Source organism: Rhinoderma darwinii, chromosome 2, assembly GCF_050947455.1.
Source record: "Rhinoderma darwinii isolate aRhiDar2 chromosome 2, aRhiDar2.hap1, whole genome shotgun sequence".
Lineage (NCBI taxonomy): Eukaryota > Metazoa > Chordata > Amphibia > Anura > Rhinodermatidae > Rhinoderma > Rhinoderma darwinii.
In genome coordinates, this window is record NC_134688.1 from 21,091,607 (window position 1) to 21,111,582 (window position 19,976).

General features: G+C 46.8%; 1 protein-coding gene across 3 annotated transcripts in view; it reads left to right on the forward strand.

Moving 5' to 3' along the window:
* LOC142742050 (glutamate carboxypeptidase 2-like) overlaps positions 1-19,976 on the forward strand; it is a 136,345-nt gene that overhangs the window by 39,244 nt on the left and 77,125 nt on the right. For 2 of the 3 annotated variants that reach the window (XM_075851452.1, XM_075851450.1), the window contains exon 3: positions 10,199-10,385. In XM_075851452.1, coding sequence (XP_075707567.1) covers positions 10,199-10,385 — 187 coding nt within the window. Of the gene's footprint in view, positions 1-8,993; positions 9,290-10,198; positions 10,386-19,976 lie in introns of those variants that run through there. The other variant, XM_075851449.1, reaches the window with a different exon arrangement.

The following is a 19,976-nucleotide window of genomic DNA, read 5'->3' on the forward strand; positions in this document are numbered from 1 at the left end:
TTTTGTGACCCTTTTGGTCCGCACACATTCCCGGTTAGGAGTAATAAAGAGGATCTCGGGGGGATAAACAGTAACAATCCATTTAACTTGTGTCAAGCTGCTCTGTTTGTAATTATTAACCTCCGGATTGTTGATGACTAGCTGAACTGAGCTTGCAATTAATTCTAGCAAATGCTCGGAGTTAAATGAAGGCTTTTTTTTTTTTTACCGGTGGGGTTATCTCATGTCAGAACATATGCAATAGATTCGGATTCCTCTTTGCAAAAAAGTAATGCGATATTTTTATAATAGTGACCGCTCACGGCCATCCCAGATTAGGCCCCGTCATCCTGTATATGAAGCGTATTATGTTCTAAAATGGGCCTGTGTCTATGGCCAAAAAGTTCAGGCATACCTCGCAACCGGATTGTCTCATTAAACAGACCTCAAACAGGGTGGTATATGTTAATGTGCCCTAGAGTGGGAGCCTCAGGGAACGTTTGTGGGCATTCCTAGGTAGGGATGGGGCTTTAAAGTTTTAAAAAAAATGTAGATTCAAAGTTTTGAGGTAGAGTTTAGGGGACAACACATTAGTAGAAAAATTTAAATTATTTTATGATTGAGTTTTGCTTAGAATTTAGGTTTTGTTTTTTTAGTAAAAAATCTCTGACTAGGGATTCAAGCGCTCTACAATGCCCCTATGTTCTAAAAAAATCAGTTGCTACTCACCTCAATCCAGTGCTACTCTCCCGTTGGCGACTGCTGGCTCTTTGCACGCAGTCACGCAATTGACGTCATTCAAGCGGAAGCTTTAGGGTAAGGCCACATGGAGCGGCCCTGACACGGTCACAATGCGGCCAACAACCGCGCGGGCACTATGTAGGAACGGCTGACAAATACCTCGTTAAGGAGTATTCCAGTTACATGCACATGCGCACTGCCGCTCCATTCATTCTCTATGGGAGCACCGGAGATAGCCGAGTGCAGTGTTCGGCTTTTTCTGGCGCTGCCATAGAGAATGAATAGGGGGGTAAGTTGTTGTGATTTGCAAAATCGTGCGGCCATAAAGGGTGTATTAATTCATGGCCGCATGATTTTGCAGATAAAGGGACGTTTTACCCACGTTAACATGTGTCCACTAACAGGCTGTTTGACAGCCGCGTTGCGAACGTGTCAGGGCCGCCCTGCGTGGCCTTACCCTTAAAAGAGAAGATCCGCCTAGGTCTGTATATAAGGTGCATTCTATCTAAGCTAGGTAACTTGTCTTTTGACCCTGACCCTTACTCTGACCTTGACGTTAGCCTTGCTTCTAGATTTTGCCTCCATCTTGCTCCTCCGGGTTTGTTGTTTGGGTCTTGTAGTACGACCCCCAGGTTTTCAACTTCTAACCCTTCTTCTGGCCACATCTTTCTCTGCTTGTCACATCCTGAGCAATCGACCCCTACAACACAACCACCTGCAATTGATGACTACTGGGGACTGCGACCTGGGAATTCAAACGGGAACGGCAATACCTCCTTGCAGAGGTTCTAGGTTGAAAAACTGGAAGATTCCTTATACTCCGCACCATAGTTTAGCCTGCGTCAAACCAATGATGGTTAATGGATCCATTTTCCGTGAGAACCCTAACATCAGTGGTGGTCCAAAATCACAGTCTTCCACAATGCAATCTTCTCCAGTATTTTGATTGGATTTCCCCTCAAGCCCTCGGCACACCACATTTTAATCTCTATACTTTTTCGAAAAACATTTTGAAGACTATTTTTTAAAGAAACCTACTTCTGCATGTATGCGCTCTGTCAATGTACTATAAGGGTATGGGCACATGCTTTACCAAGCAGACTAAATATGCCTCCAAATTGAAATTGAAATTTTGACGCTCTTTAAATGCAAATGTAAATTATGTTTTTATAATCAGCATGTTCACAGAACTGGGACTTCTTTGAAGAGGTTGACGGGTTCCCTTTAATCATTCTTTAGTATCTACCATCTATTCCATTCTGTCATCGGAAAGTTCTTGTTAAAGAGATTTTCCACCCAAAATATAAATTCAGCCACATATTAGTAAATCAGAAGTTAGAGCAGCAGCCAAAGTTTGTTTGTTATATTTTATTTTCTTAAAGAGATATCGTCATTTTATTTCAGTTCTGGCGGCAATTTTTCAAAAATTACTACAGGAAGCATAGTCATATTGTTTGCCACTTTTGAATTAACTTTTCAGCATATGACAAAAAAAAATGGCATTTCCCAGCATTCTCCATCTAAAAAATTGTGACCGCCTTACCACCAGTTGCTGAGAAGATAATTCGAATGTGACAACCAATATGGCTGCCGGTTGTCATTTTTAGCAAAAATGGCCACCACAACAGAAAAGAAAAATGCCAAAATCTCTGTAGCCTCCTGCACACTTCCATCACCGTTTTCACGGCCGTTTTTGACGGGTCCGTGAACCCGTCTGAGCAGAAGTGTGATTTCCGTGTGCACTCCGTGTTTCCGTTTCCATGTGCCGAGCATCGTACTGTCCAGGGTGCTGAAAGAGCAGGGTTGTTCAGCGCTAGTCACTGTACAGGGTGCTGAAAGAGTTAATGGGCTACACTGATCGGTGGTAACTTTTTCAGTACCCTGGACAGTGACTAGCGCTGAAGACTGACCATGCTCGGCGCTCGCAAAATACAATTTATGAAATAAAAAATAAAAAAGCAGTTCAAACTTACCCAGAACTCCCTGCGTTTTCCTCCTGTCCGGCCTCCTGGGATTACGTTTCATCCCATGTCACCGCTGCAGCCAATCACAGGCTGTAGTGGCGATCACGCAAGTCTGGATGATGTCAGAAGGCCGGCCTCCAGGGATGATGCTTCATCCCACTTGACCGCCTCTGCAGCCAATCACAGGCTGCAGTAGCCTCTGCAGCCAATCACAGGCTGCCGCGACATACAGGAAGGTTGGACTGGAGGAAGTAGAGGGACTCGTCACCAAGACAACGACCGGGTACATATGAACTGCTTTTTATTTTACTTTTAATCAGCAGCCTCTTCTCCCTATCAGTGATTGATAGAGACAAGTAACTGCCGATTAGTGTAATAAATCTGTAATGTACTTCTGCCCGCCAGGCCGTTGCTAGGCAACAGCACCATCACGCACGGACGGCACACGGATGCCTTCCGTGTGGCTTCAGTTTTTTTGACGGCCCCATTGACTTGCATGGGCCTCACGGTCACGGAATCTCGGACCAAAGTAGGACATGCTCTACTTTGGATCGTAATGGAGCAACGGGACCGTCAAAAAAACTGAAGTGTGCATGGCCCCATTGAAATGAATGGGTCAGGGTGCTAGCTGTCAGAAAAACGGCTAGCACCCTGAAGAAAAAGACTGAAGTGTGCACTTAGCCTAAGTAAAAGAAAGAGAATTACCAAATTGTTGCAGCTGTTCTATCTTCTAATTTACTATTACTAGGGCTAATTTTGAGTATTGGGTGGAAATCCCCTTTAAGGGAGCGGACGTTCAACCATAGAAATACATTTCTTTTAAAAGTCCTTTAATATTAGTCTGCTTTCTCACCTGTTATGGGTTAATCTAAAATACATTTTTACACTGCAATTATCTATAAGGCCTCCTACCCACAGCTGTATTATGATCTAGGCTGTATGGATCCATAATAAGGCACCCATAGGCTATTGTGGTCCAGTGCTTTCCCCCGTGTGTTTTTTATAGGGTGATACACAGGTTGGCTTGATCCATTACAGGCCATCGTACGCAGATCTGTTTCTATGGGAGAATATCTCTATAATGTGACCCTATACAGCGGTACATAGAGTGTCTATGACTCAGTAATAGGGAACCCCAGGGACTCTGTATGTCATTATGCAGGTGTCCATGCGCTAGGCTTTGCCGTGTGCATGGATCCTTATCGCAATAAGATCATAAAAAAGCACTGTTTTCTTGCAACACTTTGGTCCTGGGTTTGCATCTGATCAAGAAAAACATCTGCATGGAGTTTGTATCATTTGTCTTTCTATGAAATTGGCCCAAATGTTTTTGTTTGATGTTAAATTAGCTTGTAAGTCCCACTGGGAACACAGATAGGGTCATTTTCAATGACAACGCATATACACCATTCAGCCATTACATTAAAACCACATGCCTACTATTGTGTAGATCCTCGTCATGGCACCAAAACAGCTCTGACCCATCAAGGCATGGACTCCACAAGACCTCTGAAGGATCCTGTGGTATCTGGTACCAAGACGTTGCTGCTATTAGTCCTGTAAGTGCGAGGTGGGACCTCCATAATGCATCCTGGTGCAATCTCTTGCCTAGGTAAGCGACGAACACCCACCCGGCCGTCTAGATGATGTAAAAAAAAATGCGTGATTCAGCAAAACAGACCACTTTCTTCCATTGCTCCATGGTCCAGTTCTTATGCTCATGTGCCCATTATAGGCACTTTTGGGAGTGGACAGGGGTCAGCATGGGCACTGTCTGAGGCTACACAACAAGCTGTGATGCCCTGAGTGTTCTTACATCTTTCTATCATAACCAGCAGTAACTTTTTCAGCAATTTGTGCTACCGTAGCTCTTCTGCGGGATCAGAGCAGGTGGGCTAGCCTTCACTCCCCACGCTGATCAATGAGCCTTGGGAGCTTTGTCGCTGGTCACCGGTTGTCCTTCCCAGGGCCACTTTTGGTAGGTACTAACCGCTGTTTACTGGGAACACCCCACAAGACCGACAGTTTTGGAGATGCTCTGACCAAGTCGTCTAGTATCACAACTTGGCCCTTGTCGCTGACGCTCATATTCTTAGGGTATGTTCACACGGCCTGTTTTCAGACGTAATTCGGGCGTTATGCCTCGAATTATGCCTGAAAAGACGGCTCCATTACGCCTGCAAACATCTGCCCATTGCTTGCAATGGGTTTCACGATGTTCTGTTCAGACGAGGTGTAATATTACGCGTCGCTGTCAAAAGACGGTGCGTAAAAAGACGCTCGCGTCAAAGAAATGCATGTCTCTTCTTTGGACGTTTTTGGAGCCGTTTTTCATTGACTCCATTGAAAAACAGCTTCAATTATGTCCGTAATGGACGCCGTGAAAAACACGAGTACTTGCAAAAACGTCTGAAATTCAGGAGCTGTTTTCCCCTGAAAACAGCTCCGTATTTTCAGACGTATTTTTCGTGAACATACCCTCACACTTGCCCATTTTCCAACACATCAACTTCAATAACTGACTGTTCACTCGTTGCCTAATATATCCCACTCCTTGTCAGGCGCCATTGTCACCAGATCATCAATGTTATTCACTTCACCTGTCACTGGTTTTAATGTTATGACTGATCGATGTAAAGTTCTATAACATAGTTTGTCCCCATTTATAAATAATTGGAAATATAAAAAAAATTTGTAGGTAATTTTTTTAATATGGTGGATCAATTTTTCTTATTTTATCAGTCATTTTCATCCAGATTTTAGTAAAAAATCTCAGTCTAAAGTTGTACCAGGGAGAATAGGGTATACATATGTATTGTAATGCTCCGCTTCAGAGGGTCCTTTTTGCCTATAATTAGAAGTAGTGTGCAGTCACTGTGTACTGAAGCCCAAGAACAAGGAACTTGTGTTTATTGTTTGCTTTATAGGACAAAGAACATTTGTGTATTACGTTTGTTCCACAACAAACCCGATGAGGGTCAGTAACCGAAATTTGATTGGTCACCATCATTAACCAAAGAAATTCTGCTTTGTACATATCTTTTACATCCCCACATTCATTCTCTCACTGTATGTTTCGCCGGTAAAAATATCTAAGGACAAAAAGTTTTGATTGTTCATTAATGGCCGATGGGAACATTGACCAATTGTTTATATTCCCAAAAGACCCATAGACTGAAGAGATCACGTCATAAAAAGAACATTCATTGTGTTCATAAACCAAGTGACCTCATCTCGATCAGATGAAATGAAAAAGGAGACATTACCAGGAGATCATGGAGTCATTTTATATTGTATATATGGAAGCAGTACCCATCAGAGAGGAGGCCCAAAGCAAAGATCAAACTGGGTCTCCACTATAGTTTCAGGTTTTGCCATCCAGGACAGAAGAGACTGGTATTTGTTTTCCCTTCCATGACCTTTCCATAATCCTTCGGACAATACCCACACGAACTTGTTCTCAACAATGCTGGAGAGGGGCAACGAGCCAAATTCAGCCTTTCCCTTGGATGGGATTATCAATTTTCTAGGCTAGTAGGTGTCAACTCTGCTTCTATTACTCTTTTCTTGTCAAAAATGTCTGAGTGAACGTCACTTTTTTAGTGCTCCATCCTCCCAAACTCGCAGCCTCGCCATGGCTGATGGATTGTTCTTTTTTTTATATTGGTAGCATTTCTCCTTTTCTACATGTAACATAGTAACACCGTTTGTAAGATTGAACAACAAAAACGTATTCTTCCACAATGTTGATCTAATACCACATGAGGCAGAAGCCAATTTTCCACATCTTAACAGAAAAATTTCTTCCCAACTCTAAAAATACCAATCAGAAAAAATTCCTGGCGCAATGACCCATCTCCAGAGATCTAATAACCATAACTTGTAATATTATTACACTCAGAAAGGGCATCCAGTCCCCTGTTAAACTTTTTTTTTTTTTGAAAAACATTTTTATTGGTTTTCATACAATCATAATACACTTCCAACACAACATTTTATTTACATTCAGACAGATGTCTTCTTTAACTCACGCAGGAGCGTACACAGTGCAATATTTGAGGTCTTGTCGTTCCTTGGGTTAACATCATTTTATTATATTCTGTCTCCCTTTCTTGAGCACATCAAAGACCTTGTCCCTTAGTAAGCTTATCCTTTATTATATCCCTGTCTCTTTGAACTCAACGCCCTACTGTCTTGGCCCTCACTTAAGCCCCTTCCTTGTCCACTATCTTCCCCCGGTCTTTCATCCTCTCCTTTCCTCTATTCATTCCCTTCCATCAATGCACTTTCAAGCTTCCCAGAGTACCTTTAATATCTTCTGTAAGATACCAAGAAGTATATCTGAAGTTCTCCATCAGTTCCCCTATCTCTCTTGCAGGCAACTGTTCTATAAATGGCCTCCATCGTTTGAAAAAACCTGAGGTTCTTTGTTTCTTATGTTTTGTCGTTTCTACTTTATCTGAATACATACAGACTCTCATTTGCTGAGTTACATGGTGTATTGAGGGGATATTGCTTTCAATCCATCCTTTTAGCAGGCATCTTTTGGCTACAAGAAATATTATATGCATCAGTGGGGGAATATGCATCTGAATCTCTGTTACTTCTGCACTAGCTACAGCCTTATAGTGAAAGAGCAACAACATAGGGTCTGTTGGTATCTCTCTGTTCCATAGTAGCTGAACATAATCTAAAACTTTCCTCCAAAATTTTTGTATCTCTGGGCATGACCATATGCCATGGTATAAATCAGTATTTAATTGACTACATTTTGGGCAAGCATGTATTCTGCTGGTATTAGCTATCGTTGCTGGAATATTGAAAGCATAAATTGCCGCATGCATTAATTTAAAGTGTGATTCTCTCCACACCTCATTCACCACACATTTCCTCACTACCTTCCAGCCCTCCAAAAGAGGACTTTTAACGTCTTGCATGTTCAAGGTGCGTCTCCAGTATGTAAACTGGTCTCTCGGAGCTACTCGGATGTACAATTCTCTTATGGTTTTGTAAAGCATCGACAGTGACGTCCTATGTGTCTCATCTCCAATCACCTCATCAAATGCATTATTTGTAATTTCTGATTCCAAATTCCTTACCAGTTTTGTGCAGAACGATTTAACTTGTAAATACTGAAGGAAATGGCTCGGGGAAATTCCAAATTTCTCTACTAATTCCGGTAATGTATATAATCTGGCCTCCGTAGCATGAAGTACATTGCCTACTGTCTCAATTCCCCTTTGTTTCCATGCTGTGAATAGAGAACTCGATTGCCCCGCTGGAAATTCTATGTGTGACCATAGTGGTAGATATTTGGATAACTGATATGACAGCCCCATCTTTTTCCTCACCTCCTTCCAGCACATTATAGTATCTCTCAGTAGCACTGATCCCTTTACATGTCTAGGAAGCGATGTTAGTCTAGTATGTAGTAAAGAGACGAGATCATGAGGTCCCGCCAGTGCCTTATCCAACTCGTAATTTGAATAGTGACTAGAATGCTGCAGCCAGTCCGCCACATGTCTAAATAAGCTGGCTATATTGTATCCCCTTAAGTGTGGTATATTTATCCCGCCTTGCCAGTGATAGCCTTGTAATTTCGCCATTGCGATTCTGGGTCTTTTATTTGCCCAAATAAACTTCGATATTTTAGTATTAAAGTCCTTCACATCCTTATGTTTCAATAAAATGGGCAATGTCTGGAGTGGATACAGCATTCTTGCAAAAGATATCATCTTAACCAGATGACATCTACCAAATAGCGAAAGGGGCAAATTTGCCCATCTAATAAGTTCATTAGTTATTTTCTGGAAAAGCGGTTTGTAATTGAGTTTATACAGAGTTTCTGCCGTTTGCCCTATCTTAATCCCTAGGTATGTTATGTGTGATGTCGCTACCTTGATACCTGTTTTTAAACTTTTTTAATGAATTTATCATCGCAACATCCTATGGCAGAAAGTTCTATAGTGTCACTGCCCTTACAGTAAAGAATCTCCTTCTATGTTTGCGTAGAAATCTTCTTTCCTTTAATTTGAGAAGATGCCCCCTGCAGCGTCCATGGCCGCGGACCGTCAGGATTACTCACTCCCCAGCGGCCGCAGCCATGGATCTGTGAGCGCTGACTCGCATCTCCTCCCCAGGAGACGCCAGTGCTCACTTCCACTCTGGTCCACTGTGTCCCGTAGGGTGGGCATGCACGTTCGTGCCCGGCCTTAAAGGGCCAGCGCATGCACATGGGAATCATCATCAATTTGCCCATGATCAACCTGGACTATAAAAAGGGCCCTGCCCCTTTGCTCATTGCCTGAGCGTTGTTAGTTTCCCATGTTAATCTTTGCAAATGGTCCCTTAGTGTTTGCCCTGTTCCCGTTGTTCTCGTGCCTTGTTTCCTGTATCCTGTGCTGTGTTATTGTTCCTGAGCCTATTAGTGATTGGAGTCGTGTCTTGCTGTCGTCCGCCACGTCTGGCACATCCTACTGCACCTGCTGTCGGCCGCCACGTCTGGCGCATCCTACTGCACCTGTTGTCACCCGCCCCGTCTGGCGCAACCTGCTGCACCTGCTGTCATCCGTGCTAAAGCCTCTGCCACTGCCTGGACTATTCAGGTACCCTTGTGCTGAACTTTGTGTTGTTTGGGTGCTCTGTTGTTTGGCCAGCTGCCGCTCCGCTATGGCGGTGCGGCCTAGTGGATCCACATACCCACAGACCATGACACCCCCTTGTTATAGTTAGTCCTGGGTATACATAAAGCATGATACAGATCCCTGAGATTGATCATTTTGATATATTATAGATAGTTATTAGGTCACCCCTGTACCTTTTTTACTTTAAATTGCATAACCCCATTTTTTTTAATAATCTTTCAGGGTATTGTAGTCCACCTATTCCATTTATCACTTTGGTTGTCAGCCATTTAACCTACTCAAGCTCTACGATGTCTTTCTTGTACACTGGTGCCCAAATCTGTATACAGTATTCCATGTGCTGATAGAGATTATATACTAGAGATTTATTACGTGGCAGAGCTATGTTAATCTATGCCCCTTTTCATGCACACCATGAACTTACTTGCTTTAGCCGCAGCTGCCTGACATATCCTTAAGTCATTTTCCATGTCCGTATTACCCAGTGTTTTCCCATTTAGTATGTAATGTGACATGTATTTTCCCTTCTCAAGTGTATAACCTTACATTTGCCACTTCTTCATCCAAACATGTACAGAAAAACCTGTGCACCAAACCGGTGCAGGAAAATTGCTAACCTTAAAGCGTCTTTTGCAAGGTACAGGGGCACAGCTATACGTGCTGCAGCCCAGCCCCAATCAATTGCTCTCTAATTAATTTGTAAACAAATGTCAATACTCATTCAAACTTTTGCGAGCTGAGCTGCAATACAGTCTACAGACAAGAGTGGCGCTGTTTATGGAAAAAAAATTGAAGGAGGATAAAATGAAGTTTTGTTTTGTGATTTGTAGTGCTTCTCAAGTAAATAGACGTTTTCTTTTGTGTTTTCAGCAATTTTACTCGAATCCCTCATTTAGCTGGAACAGAGGAGAATTTACTTCTTGCTAAACAAATCCAAACCCAATGGAAGGAATATGGGTTGGATAAAGTGGAACTAGCTCATTATGACATTCTACTGTCATACCCGAATGAATCAAATCCCAACTATATCTCTATTATAGATGAGCACGGACAAGAGGTAATCCATGGATTGTAAAATTGTCGGTCGTATAAGTTCTTACTTTCCAGAAAGAATGGCTCTTTTATTAATAATTACAAAAAACAAAGGGGATTAAAGGGATTTTTCTTCCCATGGCTGTATCTAATAATATATGTATATATATATAAAAATTTAAACTATAAATGCCCCACAATTAGTACAAAAATAGTGCTGAAAAATTACAATGATACATGCAGTACAACGGGTTGGCCTATTGTGGTCTAATGCCGTCCCGATCTCTTGAAGAGTCCTCGGAGGTGACTAATATTCCCAAACTCATCACCCAGCGCTCTATAGCCTCTGTTTACAGCTGTTCATCTTTAATTGCAGTTCTACATGGATGTGTGTTGTCATCCATAAATAGGTAGTATGGTTTTATTGCACCCCTGAACAGCCGGACATAATGTATGGAGAGGGGTATACATCAACCCAATGTTGACCATCCCAGAGGTGTAGCTGGGGACAGCTGGCAGGTCATGTGCACCAGGGACTGGGTGCCAGGGGGCTGTCAGCAAGTTTAGGGAAGGGTATTTCGATACAGGGCTAGGTCAGTGAACTAAATTTTTGTCCTAGAGGAAAAGGTAAACCTCTCGAAATGTGGTAATCAAAAACACAAAAAAAAATCACTGCATTCTGAAGGCCAAAATAGGCTGCATCCTTAAAGAGGCTCTGTCACCAGATTTTGCAACCCCTATCTCCTATTGCAGCAGATCGGCGCTGCAATGTAGATTACAGTAACGTTTTTATTTTTAAAAAACGAGCATTTTTGGCCAAGTTATGACCATTTTCGTATTTATGCAGATGAGGCTTGCAAAAGTACAACTGGGCGTGTTGAAAAGTAAAAGTACAACTGGGCGTGTATTATGTGCGTACATCGGGGCGTGTTTACTACTTTTACTAGCTGGGCGTTGTGTATAGAAGTATCATCCACTTCTCTTCAGAACGCCCAGCTTCTGGCAGTGCAGATCTGTGACGTCACTCACAGGTTCTGCATCGTGTCGGCACCAGAGGCTACAGTTGATTCTGCAGCAGCATCAGCATTTGCAGGTAAGTAGCTACATTGACTTACCTGCAAACGTCGATGCTGCTGCAGAATCATCTGTAGCCTCTGGTGTCGATGTGTCCTCGCTCGTCTGACACGATGCAGGACCTGTGAGTGACGACACAGCGTGATCTCTGGAGAACACGGCTGTGTCTGCACTGCCAGAAGCTGGGCGTTGTGAAGAGAAGTGGATGATACTTCTATACACAACGCCCAGCTAGTAAAAGTAGTAAACACGCCCCGATGTACGCACATAATACACGCCCACTTGGACTTTTACTGTAAACACGCCCAGTTGGACTTTTGCAAGCCTCATTTGCATAAATACGAAAATGGTCATAACTTGGCCAAAAATGCTCGTTTTTTAAAAATAAAAACGTTACTGTAATCTACATTCCAGCGCCGATCTGCTGCAATAGGAGATAGGGGTTGCAAAATCTGGTGACAGCGCCTCTTTAAGTTAAGAGGTTAAACATCCTGCAGCTAGTCAGAACACATAAATGATGGCCGCAGCAGGAGAGGAGTGTGCTGACTTTGTGGGGGGGGCAGTGACCTGTCCACTCATGTTGGTCCCTACGTAACCTGACATATACTGTACTTGGTTACATAATTCCTAGGAATTGTCATTAGATGTATTTACCTCTTCCCAATGAGATGAGCCTTGGAGAGTACCCCAGGGAGACCATCAGTACGGTCAATCTCATCTGAACTGCAGCTCTACTTCCAGATTTTCCTTGACTACTGAAAACTTTACATTGGATAACCCCTGAAAAATGATTCTCTCACTCCTGCCCTTACCTCAAAGAATCTTGGGATACCCAGTGGCAAGTTCCAGACGGACTTTGACAAGGCAAGTATCTTTGAACAGCTTGCAATCCCTGCTATAAAAGTAACTGTTCCTGATGCTGCCATCTTCGGGGTAAGGACAAAGGTACCATAAAGGAAGTCCATGCATCTGTTCTTAGGCCCTTGGAGAGAAGAGGCCAAGTTCTAGTTGGTCCATTCCCCTTTACTATTGCATGTTGAGAACCTGTGTAGGACTCGGGATGGACGAATTGATCAGTGTGTGGAGGAGAAAATAAACACCAGGACGTTCTTTCCTAGTTGGCAAAAATTGCCATCACAATGGGGCTCGATTGGATCTTTTGCCATGGGGCACTCTCTCTTCTATGGGGACCACTGCTTCTGGTGATCCCCTGATCAGCTTCAAAGGAAGACCTCGGTTTTTATAGAGCCTTGGTTTGGAAACACTGGTCTAGTGGCTGAAAAGGGACAACGGCATTGGGCTGCATTTTGTGGCCCCCAGAGCAGGTATCATTGTCCTTCTTCTACACAGAAGGGTCTCATGGTCCTCACGCGCTTGTTCCTCAACCGATGTATTAAAACCATTGTGCATTCATTTTAGCCACTCCTTAGTCAGGCATCAGAATGTGAATAGTTAATCTTTCTATGTTAATTTCTTCAACTGATGTAATTTTCTGTTCCCCTGACCTTCATAAATGTGACTTTTACAATTAATCACAGAAGAGATGAAAGCAGAAGATACATTTAGCCTCTTTGATGAATAGCGTCTGGCCATGATCTAAAAGACATTTTTCCTCTAACCGATTCCATTAAACAAATGCAGACGCTGGCTTTGTTTCTCATTAAGATTCCTATTATTAGGGAAAGGTATACAATGTTGGACAACGTCTTAACACTGTTCTAGAAGAGGCTGGACGCAGCTGCAGGCTTGAGGGAAGCCGACATGACCGTCCTGGTAGGGAAAGGGTTAATGTTAAGAGGTGAGGGAAAGGTGAAGAAGCTGAAGGAGGGACGGGGAGGAGCTAGGGGGGACGGGGGGGCCGTTACTGCGCTTCCCGCTGTTTCTCGGCATTGAGCCGGAAGCAGCGGGAGGAGTAGTACACAAGAAGCAAAGCTCCCCGTTGCCCGGCTTTTTAGTATGGCAGAGGCCCTGATTTTAGAGCGGCTGCGTGCCGCTGCTGTGCACCACGGTCCCGGATGGCTGGAGGAGACCGTGGCTGCATTAACGCGGATCCCGGACGCCGTTTCGCCACGTCGGGCACGGCGTTCGGGGTCTGTTGTAAGGGACAGGCTCCCCTCCCCCGGCCCCCCTACGAGCATGGCTATGGCGGCGGGGGGGGAGTCGGCAACAACCGCTCCTGCGCTGGGCAGGCAGAGAGCGGTAGCAGGGGTGACGGCGATGCAGGCTGTGTCGACCCGTCCCTCTCGGCGGTCCCGACCTCCAGAGCGCCTGAGTCCGGAGGTAGTCCCGCGGACACGGCGTCGCAGAGGGAGCCCGATCCCGGACGCTGCAGGCCAGGCAGCTGGGAGGACCGCCCCTTCCCAGGCCCTGCGTCCTGGCAGGAATCCCAGGCCGCGACGGGGTCCGGCGGTAAGCAGGGAGTCGCAGGCCGGGCTCCCTGTCACCCCTCCCCCATCAGATGGAAGATGTCAAGAGCAAGGTACGGCCGCCCCGCATGGTGATGTTCCGGCCAGGGGGCAGGCTTCGTCAGGATCGTCTAGACGGACGACTAGATCTGCAGCGACGTCGAGGCAACAGGTCCGGTCGGAAGTCTGGGTCCCGGCGGTCGGGCGGCAGGTTGCCGGCCCATCGGTCAGCGCGTCCTCATCCCCTTTCCGAAGAGGTCGTTGGGAGGGACAGTCGTCGGCGAGAGAAGAACTGGAGGAAGGTGAACTGGACGTCTATCGTCGAGGTCAGGATGGTCCGGCTGACGGGAACACAGCGCCTGTGCAGCCCGGTGAGTGTATAACTCCTTTATTGTCTTATCCAGCGATTTTTATGTCGGGTGTCGGCGGGGGGGCTGCTAGCATAGCATCGGGGGCCGGTAGTGGCGCGGGCGGACGCGACGGAGCGGGTTTGGCAGATTTAGTGGGTTGCTTACGGGAGCTGGTGGGGCGCCTGGATAGGGCCGCGGCGCCGGTAGTAACGGAAGTGTCCCCTGCGGTAGTTTGGGAAGGCTCCAGGGAAGTGGGATCGTTGCAGGCGCGTCCTGTGGTGGCGGTTAGAGAGGCGGTCGCGGTGTCGGTGCAGACTGAGGCACAGAAGGACGGCGATCGAGTGCGCATGGACGATCGTGCTCGGGGGGAGGTGTATGTTTGTTTTGAGGGTCCGTTGGGGGCGCATTTAAAGCAGGAGGTGCGTGATCGGATCTGGAAAGATGAATATGTTGAAATTTTTTCTCTCTTGCCGCTGGCTAAATTCAATTTGGATAAGAGCAAGCGGGATGAGAGTAAAAAGGACGAGGAGGAACGGCGGCGGTATAGGCTTATCCCGCAGACGTTCGTTAATTGGTCGCAGGCGTTCGCCATATTGGCTAGTGTGATAGGGGAAAAGGCGCCGGAAAATTGTTCGGCGTTATTTTGTTATTTTGATGCTATTGGGGAGGCTCATAGGGCGTATGGGGGTCAGGCGTGGCTGCGATATGATGAGCAATTCCGTCAGCGGAAGGCGGTTCGGCCGGCGATTCGGTGGGACCAGAAGGATATTGCTCTCTGGTTACGGGTTACGGTTCCGGTTAGGCAGCCCTTTCCCGGGAGCGGTGGCCAGGGAGGCCAGACTAGTCAGAGTGGACCAAGCGGCGGGGGAAAGGCGGGGTTTTGCTGGCAATTCAATGAAGGCCAGTGTAAGTTCGGGGCCACGTGCAAGTTCAAGCACGTGTGCTCCGAGTGTAATGGTGCATCACACGGGGCGGCAAAATGTCTGCGTAAAAAGAGGTCCGGGAACCAGCACGGGGCTGGTCAAGGGGGTGTCGCCGGTGAGGGTGGAAAGGATGGCCCCTTATCTAAATGAGTATCCGGATAGGGCGGCGGCTAAGTTGCTTTATGAAGGGTTTAGTGTTGGTTTTGTTATTCCTCCGCCTCCTTATGAGGTTCCGGTTACGCGGAGAAATTTAAAATCGGCTTACGTGCATGCGGAAGTCGTGTCGGAAAAGTTGTTAAAAGAAGTTTCGTTGGGGCGCATGTCGGGGCCATTTGTGGAGTCGCCGGTGAAAGATTTAGTTGTGTCCCCTTTGGGTATTGTCCCTAAACGCGAGCCCGGAAAGTTTCGTTTGATTCAACATTTATCGTATCCCAAAGGTTCGTCGGTAAACGACGGGATTGATCACGAGTTGTGTTCCGTAGTTTATACCTCATTCGATAAGGCGGTGGGGTTAGTGCGGGCTGCGGGTCCGGGGGCGCTGCTAGCAAAAACCGACATCGAGGCGGCGTTCAGGTTGTTGCCGGTGCATCCAGAAAGCCAACGGCTGTTGGGCTGTTTTTGGAATGGGGCCTTTTACGTGGATCGGTGCCTTCCGATGGGGTGTTCTCTTTCTTGTGCATACTTCGAGGCGTTTAGTAGCTTCGTGGAGTGGGTAACGAGGGGAGTATCCGGGGTCGATTCGTTGATCCATTACTTAGATGATTTTTTGTGCGTTGGCCCGGGGGGTTCGCCGGTTTGCGGTAACTTGCTTCATGCCCTGCAGAAGGTGGCGAGGGATTTTGGGATCCCTTTGGCGCCGGAAAAAACGGAGGGCCCGGTAGCGACGATTTGTTTCTTGGGAATCGAAATTGACTCGGTGGCAATGGAGTGTCGGCTCCCGGCGGATAAGCTGGGTGCTTTGAGGCTGGAGGTGCGACGGGCTTGTAGAAGGAAGAAAATGTCGTTGAGGGAGCTTCAGTCGCTGCTGGGGAAGTTGAATTTCGCCTGCCGGATTATGCCGATGGGGAGGGTGTTTGGTAGAAGGTTGGCGGCGGCAACGGCGGGAGTGGGGGCGCCGCATCATTTTGTGAGGCTCAAGGAGGAGCACCGAGCTGATCTTCAGGTTTGGGATGACTTCTTGGGCCAGTACAATGGTCGCTCGCTATGGATGGCCCCAGCGCAGGATACGAGTGATCTGAATATTTTCACGGATGCGGCTGGGGCGGGTGGCTTTGGAGCTTACGGGGGAGGTCCGTGGTGCGCAGGTCAATGGCCGGCTAGCTGGGTGTCCAGTGGATTGACGCGGAATCTGGCCCTGCTCGAGCTGTTTCCCATCGTGGTGGCGGCTACCATTTGGGGGGACAGGCTCAGGGATAAGAAGGTCCGTTTTTACTGCGACAACATGGGTGTGGTGCTTGCCATTAATAACATCACGGCGTCCTCTCCTCCGGTAGTTCAATTGTTGCGACATTTAGTGTTGGTGTGTTTGTCGCTGAACGCGTGGGTGGTGGCGGTGCATGTCCCGGGTGTACGGAATTGTGTTGCTGATGCTCTTTCTCGCTCGCAGTGGGACCGGTTTCGGCAATTGGCTCCGGGAGCGGAACGTATTGGTTTGGCGTGTCCGGATCATCTATGGGATCTGGTATCGGTCCCGTAGAGCAGCTGTTACAAAGGTCTTTGGCGGGCACGACGTGGAGGGCTTATGCTGCTTGTTGGAGGCAGTGGGAGGAGTGGGTAAGAGAGTTGGGTGATGTCAATACGGATAGAGACAGGTTGGTGGCACTTTTGTATTGGTTAGGGGATGCCTGGGAGGCGGGGTTTTCAGTAGCGAAGGTGAACCGGTTTATATCCGCGGTGGCGTTTGGGCTTAAGTTGCGGGGCTTGCGGGATGTATCGAAGGAATTTCTGGTATCGCAGGCTTTGAAGGGGTTGCGCAGAGGTAGGGTGGAGGCGGATGGTAGAAGGCCGGTGTCGTTTGCTTTGCTGGGCTTGTTGGGTGGTTCATTGGCATCGGTATGTCGTTCTTCAGATGAAATGGATTTGTTTCGGTTGGCTTTCTCGTTGGCGTTCTTCGGAGCATTTAGAATAGGTGAGTTGGTGTCGCCAAGTACTAAACAGGCAGGGGGGCTGAGATCTGGGGAGGTGAGCCTTTTTGCAGATCGGTTGGAGGTATGGTTGCGTAGATCAAAAACTGACCAATTAGGGAAGGGAAAACTGATAGTTTTGTTCGCTCTCCCGGGGTCGGTCATGTGCCCAGTAGAGTGCATGCGTGGTTTTACAAAAAACAGGGGGTCTCCAGATTTGCCTTTGTTATGTCATGTGGACGGGTCGTTCTTGTCCAGGTTTCAGTTTGGAGCTGTTTTTAAAAAATGTTTGACGGCGGTTGGGGTTGCGGCAGGCTCATATTCATCTCATTCCTTCCGGATTGGCGCAGCAACGGAAGCAGGGCGCTGGGGGTTGGATGATGAGGGGGTGAGGCGTATTGGTCGTTGGGAGTCTAAAAGGTTTAAGTCCTATGTCCGCCCCCATATGTTGTAATTTTGTTGTTTATGCTTGCAAATGTATATGGTGGTGCCTAACTGTGTTTTCCGTTTCAGATTCGCCTCCTTGTCTGGTGTGGTTGATGGGTCATTCGTACGTGCACTGGGGGGCTTTGAGGGCGGACGTCCGCCCGGATGGTCGCCAGTTGCGCATTCCGCGACAGGATGCGGTTGTGCATTGGCTGGGGTTTAGAGGTATGTCGTGGAACAGGGTGTTGGCGGAATTCCAGACATATGTGCGGCTTGACAGGGTTCCGGAGGTTTTAGTGTTGCACGTGGGTGGGAATGACTTAGGAGTCCGCCCTTTTCGTGAGTTGGTGCGGGATATCAAACATGATTTGTTGTGTTTGTGGGTATCTTATCCCAAGTTGGTGGTAGTGTGGTCGGACATAGTCCCAAGGAAGCATTGGCGGTTAGCTAGATCGGTGGAGAGAGTCAATAAGGCTCGGATAAAAGTTAACCGGGCGGTGTCCCGTTTTGTGGCAAAGAACGGGGGCATTTGCGTGAGGCATAGGGATTTGGAGTCAGGATTGGGGAATTTCTGGAGGAGTGACGGGGTTCATCTGACCGAGGTTGGCATTGATATTTGGAGCTTGGCTATAGCAGAAGGCATAGAAAGGGCGGTGGTGGTGTGGAGGAACTCACAGGCTTAAGGTGGTCAAGGCCTGTTTCGCGGTGGCGGGGGGAGTCCTTGAGGCCAGTCAGTACAAAATGGTGGGGGGGTCGCATCGGGGGTATGCGTCCCCCAAAAAAGGTACATGGTTGAAGACTTCATCGGGTGTTATCCCTTTGAAGTGGTCTTCTGGTAGAAGGTATGTCACTTGAAGGCTTCATCGGGTGTTATCCCTTTGAAGTGGACTTCTAGTGGTCGGTATATCACTTGAGGGCTTCAACGGGTGTTATCCCCTTGAAGTGGACTTCTAGTGGGTGGAGCCATCTGCAGAGGTGAACGGTGCTTCCGAGCTGGTTTACGGCTGGAGGTAATTAGTGGTTTGCAGATGGCTAATTCGGTGTGTTCTTGAAAGGAACATCTGAAGGGGCTTCAAGGACTTCCTCTGCTCGGGTTAATGTTAACGTTTAATGGTTATTTATGATTCTGACCCATGTTGGGTCATGTGAATTATTAGGAGGAATTCTCTGGTGGATTCCTAACTAGTTATCCGAATGTTTCGGATTTAAATTGTTTTTATAAAACTGTGAAATTAATAAACGGCTGCTGTGGCCATTTCACATCCAACCTCGGTGTCATGTGTCGTTACTAAATGGGGGTGGGGGATAGTATGGTTTAAGGTTAACACACGACTCTACCTAGGCAGGTCAAGAAGAGGCTGGACGCAGCTGCAGGCTTGAGGGAAGCCGACATGACCGTCCTGGTAGGGAAAGGGTTAATGTTAAGAGGTGAGGGAAAGGTGAAGAAGCTGAAGGAGGGACGGGGAGGAGCTAGGGGGGACGGGGGGGCCGTTACTGCGCTTCCCGCTGTTTCTCGGCATTGAGCCGGAAGCAGCGGGAGGAGTAGTACACAAGAAGCAAAGCTCCCACCCTCCCACCCTTGTTTTGTTACTCCTTAGGTCTTCTGTACGTCCGTATATGAGCGTTGTGTTTTATTTTGTGTGTTTATTTAACATGTTTTTCTTTTTTCCGGAGTAGGTTCTGTTGTCATGGCAGCTGGCGGGGGGAGTCCTTGAGGCCAGTCAGTACAAAATGGTGGGGGGGTCGCATCGGGGGTATGCGTCCCCCAAAAAAGGTACATGGTTGAAGACTTCATCGGGTGTTATCCCTTTGAAGTGGTCTTCTGGTAGAAGGTATGTCACTTGAAGGCTTCATCGGGTGTTATCCCTTTGAAGTGGACTTCTAGTGGTCGGTATATCACTTGAGGGCTTCAACGGGTGTTATCCCCTTGAAGTGGACTTCTAGTGGGTGGAGCCATCTGCAGAGGTGAACGGTGCTTCCGAGCTGGTTTACGGCTGGAGGTAATTAGTGGTTTGCAGATGGCTAATTCGGTGTGTTCTTGAAAGGAACATCTGAAGGGGCTTCAAGGACTTCCTCTGCTCGGGTTAATGTTAACGTTTAATGGTTATTTATGATTCTGACCCATGTTGGGTCATGTGAATTATTAGGAGGAATTCTCTGGTGGATTCCTAACTAGTTATCCGAATGTTTCGGATTTAAATTGTTTTTATAAAACTGTGAAATTAATAAACGGCTGCTGTGGCCATTTCACATCCAACCTCGGTGTCATGTGTCGTTACTAAATGGGGGTGGGGGATAGTATGGTTTAAGGTTAA